This window comes from Watersipora subatra, chromosome 9 (assembly GCF_963576615.1).
Source record: "Watersipora subatra chromosome 9, tzWatSuba1.1, whole genome shotgun sequence".
Taxonomy (NCBI): domain Eukaryota; kingdom Metazoa; phylum Bryozoa; class Gymnolaemata; order Cheilostomatida; family Watersiporidae; genus Watersipora; species Watersipora subatra.
In genome coordinates this window covers 53152-79560 of record NC_088716.1, presented here as the reverse complement: position 1 = coordinate 79560, position 26409 = coordinate 53152, and the positions used below count along the sequence as shown (strand labels likewise).

Here is a 26409-nt window from a genome sequence, read left to right as displayed (position 1 = left end):
AGGATAAGTGCATTTTGTTAGATGCATTGGTATAGTGCTCACCTACAAGCAAACCTGAAATTGTGAATATAATTATGCATGCAGGATAAGTGCAATTTGTTAGATGCATTGGTACAGTGCTCACCTACAAGCAAACCTGAAATTGTGAATATAATTATGCATGCAGGATAAGTGCATTTTGTTAGATGCATTGGTATAGTGCTCACCTACAAGCAAACCTGAGATTGTGAATAAAATTATGCATGCAGGATAAGTGCAATTTGTTAGATGCATTGATATAGTGCTCACCTACAAGCAACCCTGAGATTGTGAATATAATTATGCATGCAGGATAAGTGAAATTTGTTAGATGCATTGGTATAGTGCTCACCTACAAGCAAACCTGAGATTGTGAACAAAATTATGCATGCAGGATAAGTGCAAGTTGTTAGATGCATTGGTACAGTGCTCACCTACAAGCAAACCTGAAATTGTGAATATAATTATGCATGCAGGATAAGTGCATTTTGTTAGATGCATTGGTATAGTGCTCACCTACAAGCAAACCTGAAATTGTGAATATAATTATGCATGCAGGATAAGTGCAATTTGTTAGATGCATTGGTACAGTGCTCACCTACAAGCAAACCTGAAATTGTGAATATAATTATGCATGCAGGATAAGTGCATTTTGTTAGATGCATTGGTATAGTGCTCACCTACAAGCAAACCTGAGATTGTGAATAAAATTATGCATGCAGGATAAGTGCAATTTGTTAGATGCATTGATATAGTGCTCACCTACAAGCAACCCTGAGATTGTGAATATAATTATGCATGCAGGATAAGTGAAATTTGTTAGATGCATTGGTATAGTGCTCACCTACAAGCAAACCTGAGATTGTGAATAAAATTATGCATGCAGGATAAGTGCAATTTGTTAGATGCATTGATATAGTGCTCACCTACAAGCAACCCTGAGATTGTGAATAAAATTATGCATGCAGGATAAGTGCAATTTGTTAGATGCATTGGTATAGTGCTCACCTACAAGCAAACCTGAGATTGTGAATAAAATTATGCATGCAGGATAAGTGCAATTTGTTAGATGCATTGATATAGTGCTCACCTACAAGCAAACCTGAGATTGTGAATATAATTATGCATAGAGGATAAGTGCATTTTGTTAGATGCATTGATATAGTGCTCACCTACAAGCAAACCTGAGATTGTGAATATAATTATGCATAGAGGATAAGTGCAATTTGTTAGATGCATTGGTATAGTGCTCACCTACAAGCAAACCTGAAATTACGAATAAGAACTAGTTTTCCTTCAAAGCTAATATCCTACTCACAGTGGATTATTCTATGAACCAATATGTACGAAAGAACACAACTTCATCCTTATAAAATTAATTTAAACATCTCGATGCTAATAAACAACTAAATATACCACTTAGGAGCGGCCAAATACACATTAACTACTTATCAACGACTGATGATACTTATGATCGACTGATGATACTTTTAAACGACTGACGTTACTTATAAATGACTGATGATACTTTTAAGCAACTGACGATACTTTTAAACGATTGACGATACTTATAAACAACTGATTATACTTATAAATGACTGACGATACTTATAAATGACTGACGATACTTAAAAACGACTGACGGTACTTAAAAACGACTGACGGTACTTATAAACGACTGATGATATATATAAATGACTGAGGATATTTATAAATGACTGACGATACTTATAAATGACTGGCGATACTTAAAAACGACTGATGATACTTAAAAACGACTGACAGTACTTATAAACGACCGATGATATTTATACTGATGATCAACCATGAATGATTGACAGTCCCACAACATTTGATCATGCCTATCCACATCAATTTGCTCTAATAACCTATAACATAATGTAAAAGTTGAAAATAACAGCTTTTATTAATGTGTTTCTCTGTGAGAATGCATATCTTGAGCGTCTTATGATTGACTGTATTCCTTATCTACTCATCGTGCAACCGTTAAATAAGGCAAAAACAAACACTTGTGGTAAAAATGCAAACCAGGGATTAGATTAAAACTAGATTAGTTGAAAAATATATTAGACAGTTCACTGAAATCAGATGATAGTAGTCATGCGTGATTTTACAATACGTAACGATATGATAGGTCCGTGTAGACTAGCAACTGAGTAAGAAAATGAAATTACATCCATGTATGGTTAGAAATTGAGTCGCCTAGTAAAATTCTCTGACAACTGCTGCATGGTTTGCTGGTGTGATGAGGTTTCCTTCCTAATCGGACCATAATTGTCCTACAGAATATTTCACACAGCCATGACATACAATGGCTTGAAATACACCGCGAAGAGGCTGATGTCAAGCTATGAAACCCATAGTGTCATCAAGCTTACCTTGATAAACAAGGCAAATCTATTGGGAGTGGAAGAAACTGGAGTCATCTGTCCTTTAGATGTACGAGTCAACAACTGAAACTTTCCTCTACACCTGCCGCAGACTTTTGTTTCCGTGTCGAGTGACTTGGAGTGCCGACCTATTCTGTGATGGGCAGATAATAGAAGTTATGCTGTTTAGTGAAATAAATGTAATACACATCTAGCTAGTACTTGCTTACAGACAAAAACATCGGAAATCCAGACATGGTTGGTTGTTGTTAAATACAGACTAAAACATGGACACAATCATACATGGTTGGTCATTAAAAATTACAGACAAGAGCTTGGGGACACTTAGACATGGTTGGTTATTAGTAATTACAGACAAGAACTTGGGGACATTTAGACATGGTTGGTTATTAGTAATTACAGACAATAACTTGGGGACACTTAGACATGATTGGTTATTAAAAATTACAGAGAAGAGCTTGTGGACACTTAGACATGGTTGGTTATCGGTAATTACAGACAAGAACTTGGGGACACTTAGACATGGTTGGTTATTAGTAATTACAGACAAGAACTTGTGGACACTTAGACATGGTTGGTTATTAGTAATTACAGACAAGAACTTGGGGACACTTAGACATGATTGGTTATTAGTAATTACAGACAAGAACTTGGGGACACTTAGACATGATTGGTTGTTAGTAATTACAGACAAGAACTTGGGGACACTTAGACATGATTGGTTATTAGTAATTACTGACAAGAACTTGGGGACAATTAGACATGGTTGGTTATTAGTAATAACAGACAAAAACTTGGAGACAGTTAGACATGGTTGGTTATTAGTAATTACAGACAAGAACTTGGGGACACTTAGACATGGTTGGTTATTAGTAATTACAGACAAGAACTTGGGGACACTTAGACATGGTTGGTTATTAGTAATTACAGACAAGAACTTGGGGACACTTAGACATGGTTGGTTATTAGTAATTACAGACAAGAACTTGAGGACACTTAGACATGGTTGGTTATTAGTAATTACAGACAAGAACTTGGGGACACTTAGACATGATTGGTTGTTAGTAATTACAGACAAGAACTTGGGGACACTTAGACATGATTGGTTATTAGTAATTACAGACAAGAACTTGGGGACAATTAGACATGGTTGGTTATTAGTAATTACAGACAAGAACTTGGAGACACTTAGACATGGTTGGTTATTAGTAATTACAGACTAGAGCTTGGGGACACTTAGACATGGTTGGTTATTAGTAATTACAGACAAGAACTTGAGGACACTTAGATATGGTTGGTTATTAATAATTACAGACAAGAACTTAGGGACACTTAGACATGGTTGGTTATTAGTAATTACAGACAAGAACTTGTGGACACTTAGACATGGTTGGTTATTAGTAATTACAGACAAGAACTTGGGGACACTTAGACATGGTTGGTTATTAGTAATTACAGACAAGAACTTGGGGACACTTAGACATGGTTGGTTATTAGTAATTACAGACAAGAACTTGAGGACACTTAGACATGGTTGGTTATTAGTAATTACAGACAAGAACTTGGGGACACTTAGACATGGTTGATTATTAGTAATTACAGACAAGAACTTGGGGACAATTAGACAGAAGCACTCTAAGAAGCACTTTAACACTCAACTTGGTACTTACTGGTACTTGCACCTTGTACATTCATAGACAAATTTAGTTGTAATATCGTAACTATGACAACGCCTGATGGGAGGAAGTTCTTTACATGCGAGCTCAGCCTTTCTACTCCAGAATTGCCAATACCTACAGTCATACAGAGACCAATAGCAAAGAGATGGAGCAACAATTGTAATACGGATGATAAGTTCATTTGTAATGCATATGAATGTGTAATGATGGGTCCATTTCAAGTGATAATCACATTTGTAATGCATATGAATGTGTAATGATGAGTCCATTTCAAGTGATAATCACATTTGTAATGCATATGAATGTGTAATGATGAGTCCAGTTCAAGTGATAATCACATTTGTAACGCATATGAATGTGTAATGATGAGTCCATTTCAAGTGATAATCACATTTGTAATGCATATGAATGTGTAATGATGGGTCCATTTCAAGTGATAATCACATTTGTAATGCATATGAATGTGTAATGATGAGTCCATTTCAAGTGATAATCACATTTGTAATGCATATGAATGTGTAATGATGAGTCCATTTCAAGTGATAATCACATTTGTAATGCATATGAATGTGTAATGATGAGTCCATTTCAAGTGATAATCACATTTGTAATGCATATGAATGTGTAATGATGAGTCCATTTCAAGTGATAATCACATTTGTAATGCATATGAATGTGTAATGATGAGTCCATTTCAAGTGATAATCACATTTGTAATGCATATGAATGTGTAATGATGGGTCCATTTCAAGTGATAATCACATTTGTAATGCATATGAATGTGTAATGATGAGTCCATTTCAAGTGATAATCACATTTGTAATGCATATGAATGTGTAATGATGAGTCCATTTCAAGTGATAATCACATTTGTAATGCATATGAATGTGTAATGATGAGTCCAGTTCAAGTGATAATCACATTTGTAACGCATATGAATGTGTAATGATGAGTCCATTTCAAGTGATAATCACATTTGTAATGCATATGAATGTGTAATGATGAGTCCATTTCAAGTGATAATCACATTTGTAATGCATATGAATGTGTAATGATGAGTCCATTTCAAGTGATAATCACATTTGTAATGCATATGAATGTGTAATGATGAGTCCATTTCAAGTGATAATCACATTTGTAATGCATATGAATGTGTAATGATGAGTCCAGTTCAAGTGATAATCACATTTGTAATGCATATGAATGTGTAATGATGAGTCCAGTTCAAGTGATAATCACATTTGTAATGCATATGAATGTGTAATGATGAGTCCATTTCAAGTGATAATCACATTTGTAAAAGTTAGGAATGTGTAAAACGAATGCCTTAAAACATAACTCATAAAAAGCGTGCAGCTGCACTAAGAAACTTCACATGTCATTAAACAGCCTCTACAAAGTATGTAGAACATAATGTACATGTATGTGGCTATGTTGAGCTGAAATGTATTTAGCACTTATGTAGATGAGAAATACTTGTGACGACTATGGAGCTACTAGGCTGAAAATTTCAATAAAGGCTTCAAGCTGTATGCACACAATATGAATGGTGGTTTATCTGTTGTAAGAGGCAGTTCGCCTTCTCTAAAAGGTAGTATACTTGTTGTAAAAGGTAACTTACCTGCTGTAAGAGATAGTTCACCTGCTGTAAGAGGTAGTTTACCTTCAGTAAAGTTTGCCTGTTATAAGTAGTAGATTACATGTTGTGAGAAAGAATTTACCTGACATGATAGGTTGTTTACCAGCTTTGATAGGTAAACAACAGGTAGTTTACCTGCAGTGATGAGTAGATTACCCGCTTTGACAGGTGCATTTTTTAATTTACCTGCTTTGATAAATAATTTGCCTGCGGCGATAAATACCGGTAGTTAAAGGTTGACTTGCAACAAAATTCACATTACAGTTATTTGATATCAAAAGATTCACCATGTCTTACTCTGTTGCGCTGTAGGTGCAAAATATGTGGAAATGTGATTACAAGCTCCTAAAAGCTCAAAAACGAACAGTTAATCGCCGCCATCACAATACTGTCGTAGATTAGAATACCTTTCCAAAACGGCTCAAATGGGACGTAGTTGAACGAGATGGCTTTTGTTTACACTTTCACGGAACCTCAGTCGTCGAAATATTTTCACAAATATACTTCTTGCATTGAATAAAACTATGTCTATTGTCCTTATGCGTCTATTTCATCATCATTGTAATGCTGTCACTTTCAGCACTGATATTTCGTAGCCTACCATGAAAATTCGATTAATTTTTTAACCTTAGCTCAAAGGAGTACATATCATCATCTGATAAACATGACGAGCCTGTTGGTCACCTGTGATAATTGAAAAATACTGCAAAAATTATTTGCGCTGTTTGGCAGGAAGTATGGGTCACATGATCAGATTACGACTAGAAGATTAGACCAAGCCGAAACAAAACTGTAAAGTAGCGAGCATCTATATTTGATACGGGCTCTTCGGTAAAACCTGAAGTGTTTGTCATAAACTAGTGCTATGAGAGGTTTTATATTGAGCCTTTTATTGGCCTTTCAATTCACGTGAGAACATCACGTGTCAAAACAATAACCAAATGGATTGACTACGTCAGAGAAATAAACTGATTCCAATCTAGCGGTTTCGTGATGGCTGCGATTAACTGTTCGTTTTTGAGCTTTTAAGAGCTGGTAATCACATTTCCACATATTTTGCACCTACAACACAACAGAGTGAGACATGGTGAATCTTTTGATACCAAATAACTGTAATGTGAATTTTGTTGCAAGTCTGTAATGGATAGGTTACCTGCCGTGCCTCTTAGCTTAGCCGCAGTCATAAATAGTTTACCTGATGTAAGGGGTATTTATGATACCCCTTACATGTGATATGTGATAATATACCTACATGTAACTTATTGTACTGGGTGATATGATATGTAACTTACCTGCCGTGGCCATCTTCTACACCATCCACTATCCAAACTGCAGCGTGGCACATCTCATGTATCAAAGTATCCCTAACTCTCTCTACAAAGCAGTTTAACATACAAAAAATTGAAGACAGAAGCAAACCTCATATCTGTATGTAATTTGTTTGCAACCACGAATAATTTGTAGATGCCTCCATAACAGGAATCACAACCATCTCTCGAGATGGACAGAAGCCACAACTAGCTGTACCGACCTGCTGTATCACAGACTTTCTCCGAGAGCTCAATGGAGGCTTGTCTAGCGTGACTGGCACTGGTCTTCATGTATTTACACAACCCAGCCGTTTTAAGTAGCAGTTTATTGAAGGTTATGGTAACATCATTCAACTGAAACAGGTTCACAGACTCGTAACACGGTACTAGAATGACAACAGCTGTACTATTACAATCGCACTAAAACTAGAGTACAGAGTAACTATGATGATACTACATAAAACTATAGTACAGAGTAACTATGATGATACTACATACAACTATAGTACAGCGTAACTATGATGATACTACATAAAACTATAGTACAGAGTAACTATGATGATACTAACTAGAACTATAGTACAGAGTAACTAAGATAATACTATATAGAGCTATTATAATAGTACAGCGTAACTATGATAATACTATATAGACGTATAGTACGGCGTAACTATGATGATACTACATAGAACTAAAGTACAGAGTAACTAAGATAATACTATATAGAACTATTATAATAGTACAGCGTAACTATGATAATACTATATAGACCTATAGTACAGCGTAACTATGATGATACTACATAGAACTATAGTACAGAGTAACTAAGATAATACTATATAGAACTATTATAATAGTACAGAGTAACTATAATAATACTATATAGACCTATAGTACAGCGTAACTATGATGATACTACTTACAACTATAGTACAGCGTAACTATGATGATACTACATACAACTATAGTACAGAGTAACTATGATGATACTACATAGAACTATAGTACAGAGTAACTATGATGATACTAAATAAAACTATAGTACAGAGTAACTATGATGATGATACATACAACTATAGTACAGAGTAACTATGATGATACTACATAGAACTATAGTACAGAGTAACTATGATGATACTACATAGAACTATAGTACAGAGTAACTAAGATAATACTATATAGAACTATTATAATAGCACAGTGTAACTATGATGATACTACAGTATATAGACTTATAGTACAGCGTAACTATGATGATACTACATACAACTATAGTACAGCGTAACTATGATGATACTACATACAACTATAGTACAGAGTAACTAAGATAATACTATATAGAACTATTATAATAGTACAGCGTAACTATAATGATACTACACCTACACCGCAACTATAGTAGTAATACTATAAAGCTACTACGCCATTGCGGTAAAGAAACAAGGATACCAGAAAGTTTGATAAACAGAATGACAAAACCAAAATCTAACTGCTGAATGAGATAAAAAGCATGTAATAAGATAGATAACAGTATCGTAACTTACTTTGTTACCATATATATTTTGGTTGTAAAAAGCATTGAGCCTCTTCACTAGCTCATCTTTGTATTTCTTAAACTCCCGCACGTACCTGGAGCAGATCAAGTACCCGTAACAGATCAAGTTCCCGTAACTGATCAAGTACCTAGAACAGATCAAGTACCCGTAACTGATCAAGTACCTGTAAAAGACCAAGTACCTGTAACTGATCAAGTACCTGCAACAGACCAAGTACCCATAACTGATCAAGTACCCGTAACAGCTCAAGTACCTGTAACATAACAAGTAACCGTCACAAACCAAGTATCCAAAACGAATCAAGTACGCGTTACAGATCGAAAACACGTAACATATCAAGTACCCGTAACTGATCAAGTACCCGTAAAAAACCAAGTACCCATAACTGATCAAGTACCCGTAACAGCTCAAGTACCTGGAACAGATCAAGTACCTGTAACAGATCAAGTACCCGTAACTGATCAAGTACCTGTTAAAGACCAAGTACCAGTAACTGATCAAGTACCTGCAACAGACCAAGTACCCATAACTGATCAAGTACCCGTAACAGCTCAAGTACCTGTAACAGAACAAGTAACCGTAACAAACCAAGTATCCAAAACGAATCAAGTACGCGTTACAGATCGAAAACACGTAACATATCAAGTACCCGTAACTGATCAAGTCCCCGTAAAAAACCAAGTACCCATAACTGATCAAGTACCCGTAACAGCTCAAGTACCTAGAACAGATCAAGTACCTGTAACAGATCAAGTACCCGTCACAGATCAAGTACCTGTAACAGATCAAGTACCCGTAACTGATCAAGTACCTGTAAAAGACCAAGTACCCGTAACTGATCAAGTACCTGCAACAGACCAAGTACCCATAACTGATCAAGTACCCGTAACAGCTCAAGTACCTGTAACAGATCAAGTAACCGTAACAGACCAAGTACCTGTAACAGATCAAGTACCTGTAACAGACCAAGTTCTCGTAACAGATCAAGTACCTGTAACAGACCAAGTACCTGTAACAGACCAAGTACCCGTAGCAGATCAAGTACCTGTAACAGACCAAGTACCCATAACAGACCAAGTACCTGTAACAGACCAAGTACCCATAACAGATCAAGTACCTGCAACAGACCAAGTACCCATAACTGATCAAGTACCCGTAACAGCTCATGTACCTGTAACAGATCAAGTAACCGTAACAGACCAAGTACATGTAACAGATCAAGTACATGTAACAGACCAAGTTCCCGTAACAGATCAAGTACCTGTAACAGACCAAGTACCTGTAATAGACCAAGTACCCATAACAGATCAAGTACCTGTAACAGACCAAGTACCCATAACATACCAAGTATCTGTAACAGACCAAGTACCCATAACAGATCAAGTACCGGCAACAGACCAAGTACCTTTAACAAATCAAGTACCCGTAACAAACTGATTACCTGTGATAGACTGAGCTTTCGATGTCGTCCAACTTCCTGCATTGTTCAATTACAACAAAACTCTGTCAAGTTGAGCTAATGCTAAGTGCTCACTTACTTCTCAGCAGCATGGTGTCTTCGCTGATTTTTATCAAGATGAGTTGACAACGATGACAAAAAACTGCTTTCAGTCGTTCGGAGCCTCGGCTCAGTCTTTGCTTGAAATACGGGCTGCTTTTTTTCAGAAAATGTTCTGAAAATGAACAATAGAAACTTACCCCAAAACACAATTTGCAGTAACGGGTCTACCAGCACCATACAAATTGACAGAACAAGATAAACACAAATTAATGCCAACTTGTGTGAAAGGAAGTTCGTGGACATGGAGATAGCTTGTGAACAGAAGTTTACGTGCTTGCTCTACTTCGAGCCATTAACCACATAGAGCGCACCCTTGAGATACGATGTTCATCCGTTCCAAGGTTGGCATCGTATGGTGAAAAAATTGTATGTAGGGGTATAGAAACCATTGTAATTATACAATGCAAAATAAAAATGGTAAAAATCGTCCAACATTTTATTAAAATGCTGTACATATTGAAAAATAGTAACAAAATAGTATGTCAATATTAGTAACTATAGTTACCTACAGTAGCTGCATTGTATTAAGTGCACCTAGTGATTATGTTCTGCAATACTGTAAAATGCAACATCATAATGTGTGACTAAGTGCAGTACATACGGTAAAAAGTTCTTACCTTTAAGACGTATGCATAACATAAACTTTCAGTCCACTTCAAATAAGTTTAGCTTACTAAACTCACACTTGAAACTGAGTTTTAGTATGTTTTTCAACAATTTTACTGAATTTCAACTTTATACCACAAAAATTTTATTCATCATCAGCTGCTGTCTCCACTTTGACATTTAGCGTGTCTGGTTAAAACCTTTTTCAACCTAATTCAACAAGAAAGGCCGAGCGATGCAGTTACCAAAAGTGGCCTCTCGTGCACTTGACCACTTAATGGCTACCGAAAAAAAAAAGTGAAATTTTATTTACTATGCAGGACATACATACCTTTGGAGTAATATGACTTGAGCTGGTACATGTAGCGAGTAGAACAGAGAAGAGGCAAAGGCATATCAATGCTAATTATACAGGACGTACATACCTTTGGAGTAACATGACTTGAGCTGGTACATGTAGCAAGTAGAGCAGAGAAGAGGCAAATGCATATCAATGCTAATTATACAGGACGTACATACCTTTGGAGTAACATGACTTGACATGGTACATGTAGCGAGTGGAGCAAAGAAGAGGCAAAGACGTATCAATGCTAATTATACAGGACGTACATACCTTTGGAGTAACATGACTTGAGATGGTACATGTAGCGAGTAGAGCAGAAAAGAGGCAAAGACGTATCAATGCTGATTATGTTACAATACAGTTAAAAACTAAATTTACTACGTAATGAAATGGACTTTTTTGGCAGGCTAAAAAAGGTTGTCTAGTCCTGTCCAATTGTTTTTTCCAATTTGTTACAACGTTTTTGAAAGAAAATTTTTTATACTTTAGGGTCATAAAAAGCAGAAATGGCCAGGAAGACACAGCTTTCCTGCTGGTGCAGAGAATGCTCTAAAAAACAAGCTAACTTGGTGCCATGTAGAAAATAGCTTACTTCATCACTTATTGAGGATGATGCTTGCTGGTGCACTGTAGATGCTGGTGCAATGCAGGAAATTGCTAGCTAGCTAACGCTTATAAGAGGGTCCAGAAAAGGTTGTACAGTAGTTTGCCTTGTATGAAATGTGCACAAGAATCAATGTACATGCAGAAGTTTGTATGTATTTACACCCCAAAAGGCAAGGCTTTAACAAATTCTAGAAAGTAATGTGAATGTGCCAACTATCTTGAGTAGCTAGTTATATAAGAGTTACATACATACATGATTTATATTTACGTAGTAAAAAAGAGGCCTACCTGCAAAGTCATGATTAAACAAGAAAATAAAACAAATCAAAATGAAATAAATTAAACATGAAATAAAATCAAACATGGAGTGAATACAACATGAAGAACACGCCACACAAAGAAGATAAATTAATGATATACCTAATACATGCATCGTACGGTATTGTTTTTATGTACCAGTAGACACCAGTAAATTAAACACTTGACATTGTTCTGCCGATGTAGGTTTCTTTCTCTTTTACTTGCTACTACTAAATGGATGCTCAACTTAAATACAGATCTCGTGCCTTGAACTCCTTCAAGTCGCCAGTCCTAAGCTCCTCCTTGAGTTTGCTTTAACGAATTTCTTGTTTTTAATAACAATAATCGCAATTGTTAATTGATTGCGACCATATTCCTTGGCAATATTAGCAATACCAGCGCCTTCTTTTAACTTATTTATGACCTCCAATTTTGTTGTCATAAAAATAATTTTTCCTTCGTCTTGTAGCGTTTGTATCGGTCTCAGATTCCATAGCTAACAAATTAAATATAGATACATGTAGTTATATTGTATGCTGAATAAAAGTTTATAAAAATATGGAGTATAATGCTAAAAATGAATATTTGCTCTTGCTTTTCACAAAATTTCCCACATGGAAAGCCGACCTGAGAAAATTCGGTCATCGTGCCTCTTCTAAAGGTTGTGAAAATGTTTTCGGCGAACCGCATTTTGGCAGGTCTGTTATTTCGACGTACGTAATAAACTCACCGACTGCCAAATTCGAACTCCGACAAAAATTTTCTTGAACTCGTATGGTGAAATAAAATTTGTATGGCGAGGTGAATGTCTTACCATGTTCCACTTCGTAAGGTGAAAAAATCTTATATCAGGGTAATCGGATCTCGAGGGTGCACTGTATCTATATAATGAGAAGCAGAGTAAGTCAGACTGCTATTTATAGAAATGGGAAAATAACACATTCTTGTGGATAAAGCTAAGACAGCCAAAGTATCTCCGATTGTTGAAGTCATCGTCACATGCTTTAGATTGCTGTTAAATATTGTCCTACAATCAGCACTATTGCAGAGACAACCTAGCATGATACACGGCAATAGCTTAACTAGATGCTAACTTACCTGTTAGTTGGTGGTGTATAGTTATTGCCAAAGCCCCTGGGAGCAAAAGGGCGGCAAGTCTGAGAATTAGTAGAAATAGGTCGTCTACTAGAAGTTTTAATAGGTTCGCTTACGATCATTACCTGATCATCACTGTCAGTCAATACCAGAGAAGATACATCCTAGGAAAGAGCAGATATCGTATGCTTTATTGCACAGTTATAACATGAAAACAAGGATGTGCATCTATTATCATTGCAAACATTGAAAATATACTAGAAATTCCCATCATACAGCCCACGACCAAAGTGATAATGGTAAAAGAAAGGGTACTGATGGTTGAGAAATGCAATATTAGCAGTCGAATGGCACTGCAGTGCAATAGGAGAACTGCAATGGTAGCTGTAAAGTACTGGGTGTTATTATGTACAATAAACAGCAATAATGAAAGGAAAATATTATATGTTTATATCTCTCCCCTGCAATAGGAGAAATGCAGTATTAGAAGTAAAATGGCAAACTGCTGTGTAATATACACAGTTTGAAAGTTGGTTGTGTTGAATGTAGAATGGTTTTGACAGTATCTGTAACAGAAAGCAAGCATTAGCATTCACGTGTGTCTGGAAGTTTTTTGCAAACTGGAGCAAAATAAAGAAATGGGCCATGTCACAGAAACCATGGTTAAGTCGGGTGTGTGAGATTTAGAGTTATCTACATTAGTAGCTGAAGGAGAAAATTCCCAGCTATTTTGAGAAAAAAACTTGATTCCAGCTTAATTACAGCAGATTTTATGGTCAACAAACTGAATGCATGTTTACCATTAGTGCGAAAATATAGTTCTAAGAAAACTGGTGTGAAAGTTTGCGAAACGAAAACCAAAGCACATTTTTGTTTACATTTCAAAACGTCATAGCAACCAATATCAAAAAGCTGTGATATTCATCTAGATTTCTGTATTTATTTCTAAAAAACTATGCTGAATTTAGAAATCCAAACAGATTTTAGCTGGTTGTCATAGAAATAGATGTATATCTATAAGAAAATGTAGGCCTATTACTTAATTTCGCAGATAATACTTTTGAAATATAATAACAGTAACATATTACACATCATAATAAACGTCAAAGTACTGAAAAGTAATCGTTTCTTTTTTGCCGATTCTGCCGGACTCTGACATTTTGGACACTTATAATGAGTACTTTGGTATTTCAACTGATGTCCTAAGCAGTGAAAGTAAAGGAAATGACGATGATATTTTTCTAATAAGAGCTTGCAATCACCTTTCCACATATTTTGCACCTACAACACAATAGAGTAAGACAAGGTGAATCTTATGATACCAAATAACTGTAGTGTAAATTTTGTTGCAAGTCAACCTTTAAAGCTGATATTAGTAAACAATGGCAGCGACGTACAGGTTGTTACAAGTTGTTACCAAAATACTAAAAAGATAGAAAATTAATCAGTACGCTAATAAAATTAGAGAGTCAGTAAATGGAGGAAGTAGAGAGCCAGTAAACAGAGGAGGTAGAGAGTCAGTGAAAAGAGGAAGTAGAGAGTCAGTGAATAGAGGAGGTAGAGAGTCAGTGAATAGAGGAGGTAGACAGTCAGTGAATAGAGGAGGTAGAGAGTCAGTAAATAGAGGAAGTAGAGAGTCAGTAAATAGAGGAGGTAGAGAGTCAGTGAATAGAGGAGGTAGAGAGTCAGTGAATAGAGGAAGTAGAGAGTCAGTGAATAGAGGAGGTAGAGAGTCAGTGAATAGAGGAAGTAGAGAGTCAGTAAACAGAGGAAGTAGAGAGTCAGTGAACAGAGGAAGTAGAGAGTCAGTGAATAGAGGAAGTAGAGAGTCAGTAAACAGAGGAGGTAGAGAGTCAGTGAACAGAGGAAGTAGAGAGTCAGTGAATAGAGGTAGAGAGTCAGTGAATAGAGGAAGTAGAGAGTCAGTGAATAGAGGAGGTAGAGAGTCAGTAAATAGAGGAAGTAGAGAGTCAGTGAATAGAGGAGGTAAAGAGTCAGTGAACAGAGGAGGTAGAGAGTCAGTGAATAGAGGAAGTAGAGAGTCAGTGAATAGAGGAGGTAGAGAGTCAGTGAATAGAGTAAGTAGAGAGTCAGTGAATAGAGGGGGTAGAGAGTCAGTGAACAAAGGAAGTAGAGAGTCAGTGAATAGAGGAGGTAGAGAGTCAGTAAATAGAGGAAGTAGAGAGTCAGTGAATAGAGGAGGTAGAGAGTCAGTGAATAGAGGAAGTAGAGAGTCAGTGAACAGAGGAAGTAGAGAGTCAGTGAACAGAGGAAGTAGAGAGTCAGTGAATAGAGGAAGTAGAGAGTCAGTAAACAGAGGAGGTAGAGAGTCAGTGAACAGAGGAAGTAGAGAGTCAGTGAATAGAGGTAGAGAGTCAGTGAATAGAGGAAGTAGAGAGTCAGTGAATAGAGGAGGTAGAGAGTCAGTAAATAGAGGAAGTAGAGAGTCAGTGAATAGAGGAGGTAAAGAGTCAGTGAACAGAGGAGGTAGAGAGTCAGTGAATAGAGGAAGTAGAGAGTCAGTGAATAGAGGAGGTAGAGAGTCAGTGAATAGAGTAAGTAGAGAGTCAGTGAATAGAGGGGGTAGAGAGTCAGTGAACAAAGGAAGTAGAGAGTCAGTGAATAGAGGAGGTAGAGAGTCAGTAAATAGAGGAAGTAAAGAATCAGTGAACAGAGGAAGTAGAGAGTCAGTGAACAGAGGAAGTAGAGAGTCAGTGAATAGAGGAAGTAGAGAGTCAGTAAACAGAGGAGGTAGAGAGTCAGTGAACAGAGGAAGTAGAGAGTCAGTGAATAGAGGAAGTAGAGAGTCAGTGAATAGAGGAGGTAGAGAGTCAGTAAATAGAGGAAGTAGAGAGTCAGTGAATAGAGGAGGTAAAGAGTCAGTGAACAGAGGAGGTAGAGAGTCAGTGAATAGAGGAAGTAGAGAGTCAGTGAATAGAGGAGGTAGAGAGTCAGTGAATAGAGTAAGTAGAGAGTCAGTGAATAGAGGGGGTAGAGAGTCAGTGAACAAAGGAAGTAGAGAGTCAGTGAATAGAGGAGGTAGAGAGTCAGTAAATAGAGGAAGTAAAGAATCAGTGAATAGAGGAAGTAGAGAGTCAGTGAATAGAGGAAGTAAAGAGTCAGTGAATAGAGGAGGTAGAGAGTCAGTGAATAGAGGAAGTAGAGAGTCAGTGAATAGAGGGGGTAGAAAGTCAGTAAATAGAGGAAGTAGAGAGTCAGTAAACAGAGGAGGTAGAGAGTCAGTGAACAGAGGAAGTAGGGAGTCAGTGAATAGAGGTAGAGAGTCAGTGAATAGAGGAAGTAGAGAGTCAGTGAATAGAAGAGGTAGAGAGTCAGTAAATAGAGGAAGTAGAGAGTCAGTGAATAGAGGAGGTAGAGAGTCAGTGAATAGAGGAGGTAGAGAGTCAGTGAATAGAGGAAGTAGAGAGTCAGTGAATAGAGGAGGTAGAGAGTCAGTGAATAGAGGAAGTAGAGAGTCAGTGAACAGAGGAAGTAGAGAGTCAGTGAACAGAGGAAGTAGAGAGTCAGTGAATAGAGGAGGTAGAGAGTCAGTAAATAGAGGAAGTAAAGAGTCAGTGAATAGAGGAAGTAGAGAGTCAGTGAATAGAGGAAGTAGAGAGTCAGTGAATAGAGGAGGTAGAGAGTCAGTGAATAGAGGAAGTAGAGAGTCAGTGAATAGAGGGGGTAGAGAGTCAGTAAATAGAGGAAGTAGAGAGTCAGTGAATAGAGGAAGTAGAGAGTCAGTGAATAGAAGAGGTAGAGAGTCAGTGAATAGAGGAGGTAGAGAGTCAGTGAATAGAGGAAGTAGAGAGTCAGTGAATAGAGGAGGTAGAGAGTCAGTGAATAGAGGAAGTAGAGAGTCAGTGAACAGAGGAAGTAGAGAGTCAGTGAACAGAGGAAGTAGAGAGTCAGTGAACAGAGGAGGTAGAGAGTCAGTGAACAGAGGAGGTAGAGAGTCAGTGAATAGAGGAAGTAGAGAATCAGTAAACAGAGGAGGTAGAGAGTCAGTGAACAGAGGAAGTAGAGAGTCAGTGAATAGAGGTAGAGAGTCAGTGAATAGAGGAAGTAGAGAGTCAGTGAATAGAGGAGGTAGAGAGTCAGTAAATAGAGGAAGTAGAGAGTCAGTGAATAGAGGAGGTAAAGAGTCAGTGAATAGAGGAGGTAGAGAGTCAGTGAATAGAGGAAGTAGAGAGTCAGTGAATAGAGGAGGTAGAGAGTCAGTGAATAGAGTAAGTAGAGAGTCAGTGAATAGAGGGGGTAGAGAGTCAGTGAACAAAGGAAGTAGAGAGTCAGTGATTAGAGGAGGTAGAGAGTCAGTAAATAGAGGAAGTAAAGAGTCAGTGAATAGAGGAGGTAGAGAGTCAGTGAATAGAGGAAGTAGAGAGTCAGTGAATAGAGGAGGTAGAGAGTCAGTGAATAGAGGAAGTAGAGAGTCAGTGAATAGAGGGGGTAGAAAGTCAGTAAATACAGGAAGTAGAGAGTCAGTAAACAGAGGAGGTAGAGAGTCAGTGAACAGAGGAAGTAGAGAGTCAGTGAATAGAGGTAGAGAGTCAGTGAATAGAGGAAGTAGAGAGTCAGTGGATAGAAGAGGTAGAGAGTCAGTAAATAGAGGAAGTAGAGAGTCAGTGAATAGAGGAGGTAGAGAGTCAGTGAATAGAGGAGGTAGAGAGTCAGTGAATAGAGGAAGTAGAGAGTCAGTGAATAGAGGAGGTAGAGAGTCAGTGAATAGAGGAAGTAGAGAGTCAGTGAACAGAGGAAGTAGAGAGTCAGTGAACAGAGGAAGTAGAGAGTCAGTGAATAGAGGAGGTAGAAAGTCAGTAAATAGAGGAAGTAAAGAGTCAGTGAATAGAGGAAGTAGAGAGTCAGTGAATAGAGGAAGTAGAGAGTCAGTGAATAGAGGAGGTAGAGAGTCAGTGAATAGAGGAAGTAGAGAGTCAGTGAATAGAGGGGGTAGAGAGTCAGTAAATAGAGGAAGTAGAGAGTCAGTGAATAGAGGAAGTAGAGAGTCAGTGAATAGAGGAGGTAGAGAGTCAGTGAATAGAGGAGGTAGAGAGTCAGTGAATAGAGTAAGTAGAGAGTCAGTGAATAGAGGAGGTAGAGAGTCAGTGAACAGAGGAAATAGAGAGTCAGTGAATAGAGGGGGTAGAGAGTCAGTGAACAGAGGAAGTAGAGAGTCAGTGAACAGAGGAGGTAGAGAGTCAGTGAACAGAGGAGGTAGAGAGTCAGTGAATAGAGGAAGTAGAGAGTCAGTAAACAGAGGAGGTAGAGAGTCAGTGAACAGAGGAAGTAGAGAGTCAGTGAATAGAGGTAGAGAGTCAGTGAATAGAGGAAGTAGAGAGTCAGTGAATAGAGGAGGTAGAGAGTCAGTAAATAGAGGAAGTAGAGAGTCAGTGAATAGAGGAGGTAGAGAGTCAGTGAATAGAGGAAGTAGAGAGTCAGTGAATAGAGGAGGTAGAGAGTCAGTGAACAGAGGAAGTAGAGAGTCAGTGAACAGAGGAGGTAGAGAGTCAGTGAATAGAGGAAGTAGATAGTCAGTGAATAGAAGAAGTAGAGAGTCAGTGAATAGAGGAAGTAGAGAGTCAGTGAATAGAAGAGGTAGAGAGTCAGTGAATAGAGGAGGTAGAGAGTCAGTGAATAGAGGAAGTAGAGAGTCAGTGAATAGAGGAGGTAGAGAGTCAGTGAATAGAGGAGGTAGAGAGTCAGTAAATAGAGGAAGTAGAGAGTCAGTGAATAGAGGAAGTAGAGTCAGTGAATAGAGGAGGTAGAGAGTCAGTAAATAGAGGAAGTAGAGAGTCAGTGGACAGAGGAAGTAGAGAGTCAGTGAATAGAGGAAGTAGAGAGTCAGTGAATAGAGGGGATAGAGAGTGACGAAACATGATGAAATGAGTGACCGGTGACGAAATGAAAATGATAAGTGGAAAACTATGGGTATTATGTCATCACCAGGTCAAGAGAATCTTTTTGCTTTGACTTCGCGAGTGAAGAGCTTGTGTTTCTGTCTGAAGATCCATCTAAAAGCCAAGGTAACAGTAGCACAGTGAAACAACCGTACAGAATCTTATATGAAAAGTCCTGAGAGGGAGAGAGAGAGGCAACAGTGTTTAAACAAATAAAATTTGCACAATAAAACCCTCCAATTTTTACGAGGAACTCAAGCATTTCACATAAAAGTATCTCAGTCACATACTGTAGAGTGTAGATGGACAACGAATGCAATATTTACCAGAACGATGAGAAGTTGCCTCCCTCTGGTTCTTCACTCCTTCCTGAATCAACTCATCAAAGGATTCATCACTATCTGATATCAATGCAGCTCTCGCAGCTGTAGGATAGTCATAAATTCAATTCAATATCAATGCGACTCAGTTAGCTATGAGGCAATTCCACAAAATCAGCTATGCTTCAGGACATTATTTCCATGGGTTGCTGATACAATGTACATATGTACTGTACATAGGATCCCATATTGTATGTATGACCCAGCACGGTACACAAGATACCTTATTGTATGTAGGATACAAAAATGTACACAAGATACGATAAGAACACACACGATGCAATATATTTAAACCTGTACATAAAAATGCTTCGATAGCAAACATTTGTATCAACATACAAAATAAATACAACATTCTCAAAACACTACCCTTTTGTAAGTTAAAGGCTAATAAAAAAAATAATTATAACACAAAAATAATTAAAAATTTGTGTACTAAATTAATTCAAATTTATAGATCTAGTAGAGTTAAACTGTATCTATGGTAAGCTCGAGTAAGCTACACGCATCAGTCTACCACTGAATCTACATATCGTCAAATCTTTGCTTACACGGATGTGTCACTAAAAGTAGCAATATTGGACGTATTATTACTTGATAGTTTTTAAATGTAAATTACTCTTTTTCCTTTAGATTTCTAAAAATAGTATTATACTGCGTTTGTTTTAAAGCGATATATACAAGTCATTTCTCAAAGTTGTTATTAATAAGTGTTTTTGCTGTAAAATGAATTAAATAGAATATAATGAATCTTTGTAATAATATTTGCTTAGGAATGAGTCAGTTTTAACATAAAATACCGTAAAACTTCTGATTGAACGCCATGGCGCTCTATTTTTCAACCACTCCTGTGGCGGTCAATTGGAGGTGGTGTTCAAATAGAGGCTGGCGTTGTATTTTTTAAATAGCTTGTCAGAATTTTGGGAAGATAAATTTAGCCCTTTTACAGGCGAACTGAATGTCGCCTATACATATTTTGCCCTTTTTTTCCAGCGGAGCGATGTTAAACCTTTTGGATGCAATCAATCTGCTAACTTACCTCTAATTTGTCAAAGATCTCTAGACAAAACATGCATTGGGAAGCTGAGAAATATTTCTATCAGTTGTTATCTATTGATTGCAATTAATCCGTGATGATATTATATATAGCCTGTGCCATGATATTTTTTAGCGTTGAATTTTTTTTAATTCTAAATTTGAATGCAAATTTTTATTTTATATTTAACAATGTTGATTAAAAGCTTATTGCACTCATTGATATGTTTGCTACAGTTTACAGCCAAAACTAGCTTTTTATGTGCAATAGAAGAGGAATTATGAGCGTCGATCCATTGTAAGCCGTGTTAAGATAACCGGAAGGATGCTATTAAATAATATGCTATAAATCTGCAAATTTATAAGTTATATAATGATAATCAATCAAATGCTACAAAGATATATGTTCATGAACAAGTGACACAAACAAACCATACATATATCACATGCAAAAAAAAATTACCGTTTTTAAAACTAAAATATTTCCATCGTTTGCTTGAATAACTGTGTTCTGAGTTTTGTTTTCAATGGAACGAGCTTCTTCTGGTTGTGCAATACTTTCGGCAATGTCTTCTAACCTCGACTCTTCTTCCGCCTTGCTGATCTAGTCGATATTAGAGTTCAAACTAATTCTTGGCAGGGCAATACTTTTACGGGTAGCATTTAGCACAAAAGCAACGCGTAAATATTTTGCTTGCTAAACGCAACCTTCACCTTAAAACTAGTTGTTCATCCACCATCGTAAATGTAAACCATTTTTTATATATACATGCACTTTGAAATACCAAGACCGCGTTAAACAAGAAACTATACTATTAACCTGAGAGAGTGATTAATTAATTCTATGTTTCTATGCGTTCAAAGTTTTAACGAAAAAAAAACGAAAAGCTTTGGAATTGAGCAACGAGAAAATTAATTGTTATTGATGTAAATGATTCATTATTAATGTGATTTTGTGGACATTTTTCTACTAATCAATTGATATTATGGGCTCATGAAGATCAAATAATGTCAAAAGTGGCGGTCAAACGGAGGTGGTGTACAATTGGAGAGTGGCGGTTTATTTTTCAAATCATCTCTCAAGGTGGCGTTCAAATAGAGGTGGGGTTCAATTAAAGGTTTTATGTTTGCCAAAAAGGTTAATTTCACATATTGAGGTTTGGCTGTATGTCATATCAACCATACAGAGAATGACATATATTGCCTACCAGGAATTTTGAGACAACCTTCATTTGATACTGAATTGTGTAGATATATTGAGCTTGATTCTTCTTTTGTTTTTTCTAAGGAAATCGATGTCATGTCACCGGAGAGATTGAAGTGAGGAACATCCTCTTCAATATACACATGTATGAATGAGCAGCGTATTTAACTGAATGTACATGGTAGGGTAAAAACAATAGAAGATAAATGATATCATGACATATGAGATAAAGCTGAGCTTAAGTACCCGACTAGACTAAAGTAAAGCACCTACCCACTGAATCATCAGAAGCCTGAGATGATAAGGACTCGGCAACGCTAGTTGACCTGAAGACAACCAAATATACTATTAGCCATTCCCCATCCATGTGTGACATCACGCAAATCACAAACTAGTAACCGCAGAATTGATATGTGTCAGCAAGTAGCTAGCTAGCTAACACAGCGGCTAGTAAAGCACTAATAAACCGACCTTTCAAAGAGCTGAGTAAAGTGAAAATAGTAGAGCAGAGCTAGTTTACCTCTCCTCGAGTAAATTTGTGGTCTTGATATAGAAGAGCCTATCATCTGCGCTACTCTCACCGCTAAGTGAAGCCTCGTCAGAGACTATGAAATCATCTAAACTGGTGAACAAAGCAAAAATAGAAATATAGTTAATGCATCCTTCTAGCTGACATAGGACTGTAACTAGAACGTCATGACATTGTAGTATTGAACGCATTGGAATAGATGATGAATGTACTGAACAAGCTTCTAGAGTAGCTCAACCTCATGACCCAAATAGACGATGTCATTACTTTGGTAATTAATGCAAACACTTAGCTTTCGCTCCTGTACAAAAAATGATTTATAAAAAATTAAAAAGGTTTTAGGGTACCCGCTAGCTTATGCAAAACACTAAAAAACTTTCATGAAAGTAGAGAGATACAAGAGGCGAGTGTGTCAAAGTGTGTCATGAATGATCAGAATGAACAAAAATAATGGGTGAATAATAGTGAACGAAAGTAAACTTTGCGAGAAGAGTCTATGGAATGAGTGTGAGAGGCATCTTTGTACCATCCTACAGCCTAGAGAATTGTTTGTACAGACACAAGCAAAAAAGCTTCAGCAAACTAACCTTTCGTCATCAGTAAAGTACTCCGCGTTGCGCTGCTGGTGGCTGTAAGGGCCTCCCCTAATTCTCTCTAAATCTATAGGAAACAAGACAACCCCATGATAATGACTTCAGTGAGATTGCGTGAGATTTGTAAAGGAATATACATAAATCTTTAACGATAAAAGCTGGCTTACATCTTTCATAAGCTTCATCACCGTCAGATGACTGGCTGGACTGATCACCTCTAGACAAGTGATGCGTCGCACCTGACTGACAGTCCCTTTGCAGCTCGCTGTCTGTCTTTGATGAACAAGAGGAATCTTCGCAGTCAGTCAAACATGACTGCCGATGGTGGCCATCAAAGTCATCAATCGAGGAAGTGAGTCGTCGCTTAGAGCCCGAAGACGAAGAGTGAGAAAGATCAGAGCATGAAGCTTGTGATAATAAAAGACTGTTAGGAGAGTCCGAATTCTCAGTCAGACTATCAGAGCCAGTTGGCCTGAAAACAAAAGAAATGTTAAATACAACCTTTTTCATCTTTCTAATGATAGAGAACCAATAACTGATTTGGTCTTTCTGAATACTTTTGCGAGTGAGGAAGTACTACCGAAGGCATAGCGAGTACCTTGAAAGACACAAACCATCATCTTCATCGTCTGTAAGTAAATCTGCAAGTTGGTAGCTGATGATATCTGTAAAGGACAAAGTAGGACATGTTTAATTCATCAAAGAATATATGAATATGCTGGCCTTCTGCAGAATTAACTTCTGTTGTTGCATGGCAGATCTGTTCAACTCTAGGCTCACGATACTGACCCTGTAGTTGCTGGCATCACTACCGATATAGCAGATTCTAAATAGCTATTCTAATAGCTATTCTATAACAATACAGAACTGTCAGCAAAGTAACCTACATAAACTGCAGCTCACTATATGCTTCGGTGGAACATTGACTTTAAACCATAGAGCACTACTTGATAAAAAAGGTAATATAAGAATATGATGAGCTATACACCTGATACATGCCTACTTGAATAAGTAGGTAATATAAGAATATGTTGAACTATACACCTGATACATGTCTACTTGAATAAGTAGGTAGTATAAGAATATGATGAGTTATACACCTGATATATGTCTACTTGAACAAGTAGGTAATATAAGAAGATGAGCTATACACCTGATACATGTCTACTTGAACAAGTAGGTAATATAAGAATATGACAAGTTATACACCTGATACATGTCTACTTGAACAAGTAGGTAATATAAGAAGATGATGAGTTATATACCTGATACATGCCTACTTGAATAAGTAGGTATTATAAGAATATGAAGCGCCATACACCTGGAATAAAAGTACCTGATTGCTTCTTAAGCTGTCTCGCCTCCTTTCCCTCTAATAGCAGATCATCAAATGAGCTATCAGAATCTATCATTGTGCCTAACGAAATGAGAAACCACACAAAGTAAGTATATGGGGTTGTATAATAATAAAAAACTGTCTATAAAAAGCTCAAGGAAGAAAAATGGGTACATACACTCAGACTTTTCTACAGTAAATTAAGATGAACTACTCTCAGTACATCAGCAATTGAAGCATTCAGTAGTGAAACATACTGAATGCTTCGAGAAACACTCAGAATATTTCGAGAAAGATAAACATTTTCATAGAAACATGTAGCATGGCTACAGCTGCTATCTTTAATAGAGATGGAACGAAACATCTTGAGTATCGACCTGTCTCGTCTAGGATCTATCTCGCCCCGACCTAAATATTGCCAAACTCGATACAGGAAATAAAACTAAAGCGGCTGCGCATGGCTGTTAAAACATGGCTGCAGAAAAAGGTAAATAAAGTTGCAGGAAATAAAGTAAGACCTATTCAATAGATGGTAAAAATATACATGTACAAAGCAACATGTTTATAATAGTTATTATCAATCAAGCTCAAAATTCTTAAACATATATAACTTCGCTATTTCAGAGCAGTTTGTGTTACTTCTGTTTACAAAAAATACATGCATATCGCTATGAAAATGTTGTATTTAAACCATTTACACTAGGAGAAAACTCAATTTAAAGAGGTTTATCAATTTCATACATCAAGTGCGCTAGTCCTTGTGTAGTGAAATCATCACCAAATGCTCATTATTTTACTGTCCTGTGTCTCGAATTTTTACAAGAAAGTGCCTCGAGTCTCGTCTCGAACATAAAAGACCTGTCTCATTTCACCTCTAATCTTTCAACAAACAATTGACAGGTGATACAAATGTGATGAAGGTTTGACTTGACCAATGTGCAAATTTGATCAAGAGACATAATATTATTATTATGACAACCAACTATGAAAACCACATACCATGTAATTGGTAGATTTTAAACGGACAAGATCCTGGTGCACTTTTTTGGTGTCAGTAACACGATCACAATAGTGAAATGTAGATTTCACTTTAAAGGTTAATTTATTAAGCGTTCCAAAGAAACTGCAACTACTATTATACTACCACAGTCTCTAGCACAAATAATTTAGATATATAAGCTAGAATGTCTATTGTGGAGAAAAGATTTTACACGGCTGTGAGATTTTGAAAACGTGAAGATAATAAACTTGCATTTACTGTATGAGGTTACGTGAAGAAGTTTTGGCGATGCTGAGCTGATAATAGAAGGTTTAACACAGATTAGGTATGATACAGCTGTTTGTAAGCAACTATAATTTTCCAGGTGGCTGTTTTTAATGTTGTTCTTTAGTTACTACAATTCAACTAAGTGGTTGTTTTACCACTGTTTGTAAAGGTTGACTTGCAACAAAATTCACATTACAGTTATTTGGTATCAAAAGATTCACCGTGTCTTACTCTGTTGTGCTATAGGTGCAAAAGATGTGGAAATGTGATTACAAGCTCTTAAAAGCTAAAAAACGAACAGTTAATCGCCGCCATCACAAAACTGCCGTAGATTAGATTCGCTTTTCAAAACAGCTCAAATGGGACGTAGTTGAACAAGATAGCTTCTGTTTACACTTTCATGCAACCTTATTCGTCGAAATATTTTCACAAATATACTTCACGCATTCAATAAAACCATGTCTATTATCCTTACATGCCAATTTCATCATCATTGTAATGCTGTAATTTTGAGCACTGATATCTCAAAACCCACTGTAAAAATTCATTTAATTGTTTAACCTTAGCTCGAAGGAGTGCATATCATCCTCTGAAAAACATGACGAGCCTGTTGGTCACCTGTAATAGTTAAAACAGGCTGCAGAAATTATTCGCGCTGTTTGGTAGGAAGTATGGGTCAAATGATCAGATTACGAATAGACTATTAGACTAAGCAGAAACAAAACTGTAAACTAGCGAGCATCTATATTTGGTAAAGGCTCTTCGGTAAAACCCGAAGTGTTTGTCATAAACTAGTACTACGAGAAGTTTTATATTGAGCCTTTTATTGGTCTTTCAATTTACGTGAGAACATCACATGTCAAAACACTAACCAAATCGTTTGAGTACGTCAGAGAAATAAATCGATTCCAATTTACGGCGGTTTCGTGATGGCGGCGATCATGCGTTCGTTTTTGAGCTTTAAATCCCATTTCCACATATTTTGCACCTACAACACAGCAGAGTAAGACATGGTGAATCTTTTGATACCAAATAACTGCAATG

The 26409-nt window shown here is 37.0% G+C and overlaps 1 protein-coding gene and 1 long non-coding RNA gene across 2 annotated transcripts; both read right to left on the bottom strand.

The window, feature by feature from the left end:
- Positions 1–2225: 2225 nt before the first annotated feature.
- Positions 2226–23103, bottom strand: LOC137404129 (germ cell nuclear acidic protein-like). The gene is made up of 16 exons (XM_068090282.1): positions 23074–23103; positions 22930–23035; positions 22757–22829; positions 22161–22262; positions 21914–21966; positions 21645–21770; positions 19348–19446; positions 19068–19135; positions 13128–13288; positions 10152–10286; positions 8602–8686; positions 7279–7411; positions 7040–7121; positions 4100–4222; positions 2418–2562; positions 2226–2318 (listed from the first exon to the last, which is right to left on the bottom strand). Exons 1-16 carry the CDS (start codon positions 23101–23103, stop codon positions 2226–2228), a joined length of 1614 nt encoding a protein of 537 aa, XP_067946383.1.
- A 68-nt stretch (positions 23104–23171) lies between these two features.
- LOC137405506 (uncharacterized) lies at positions 23172–24180 on the bottom strand. The gene is made up of 3 exons (XR_010979769.1): positions 24099–24180; positions 23361–23427; positions 23172–23234 (listed from the first exon to the last, which is right to left on the bottom strand). It is a non-coding gene; the product is annotated as an uncharacterized lncRNA (long non-coding RNA).
- Positions 24181–26409: the final 2229 nt, after the last annotated feature.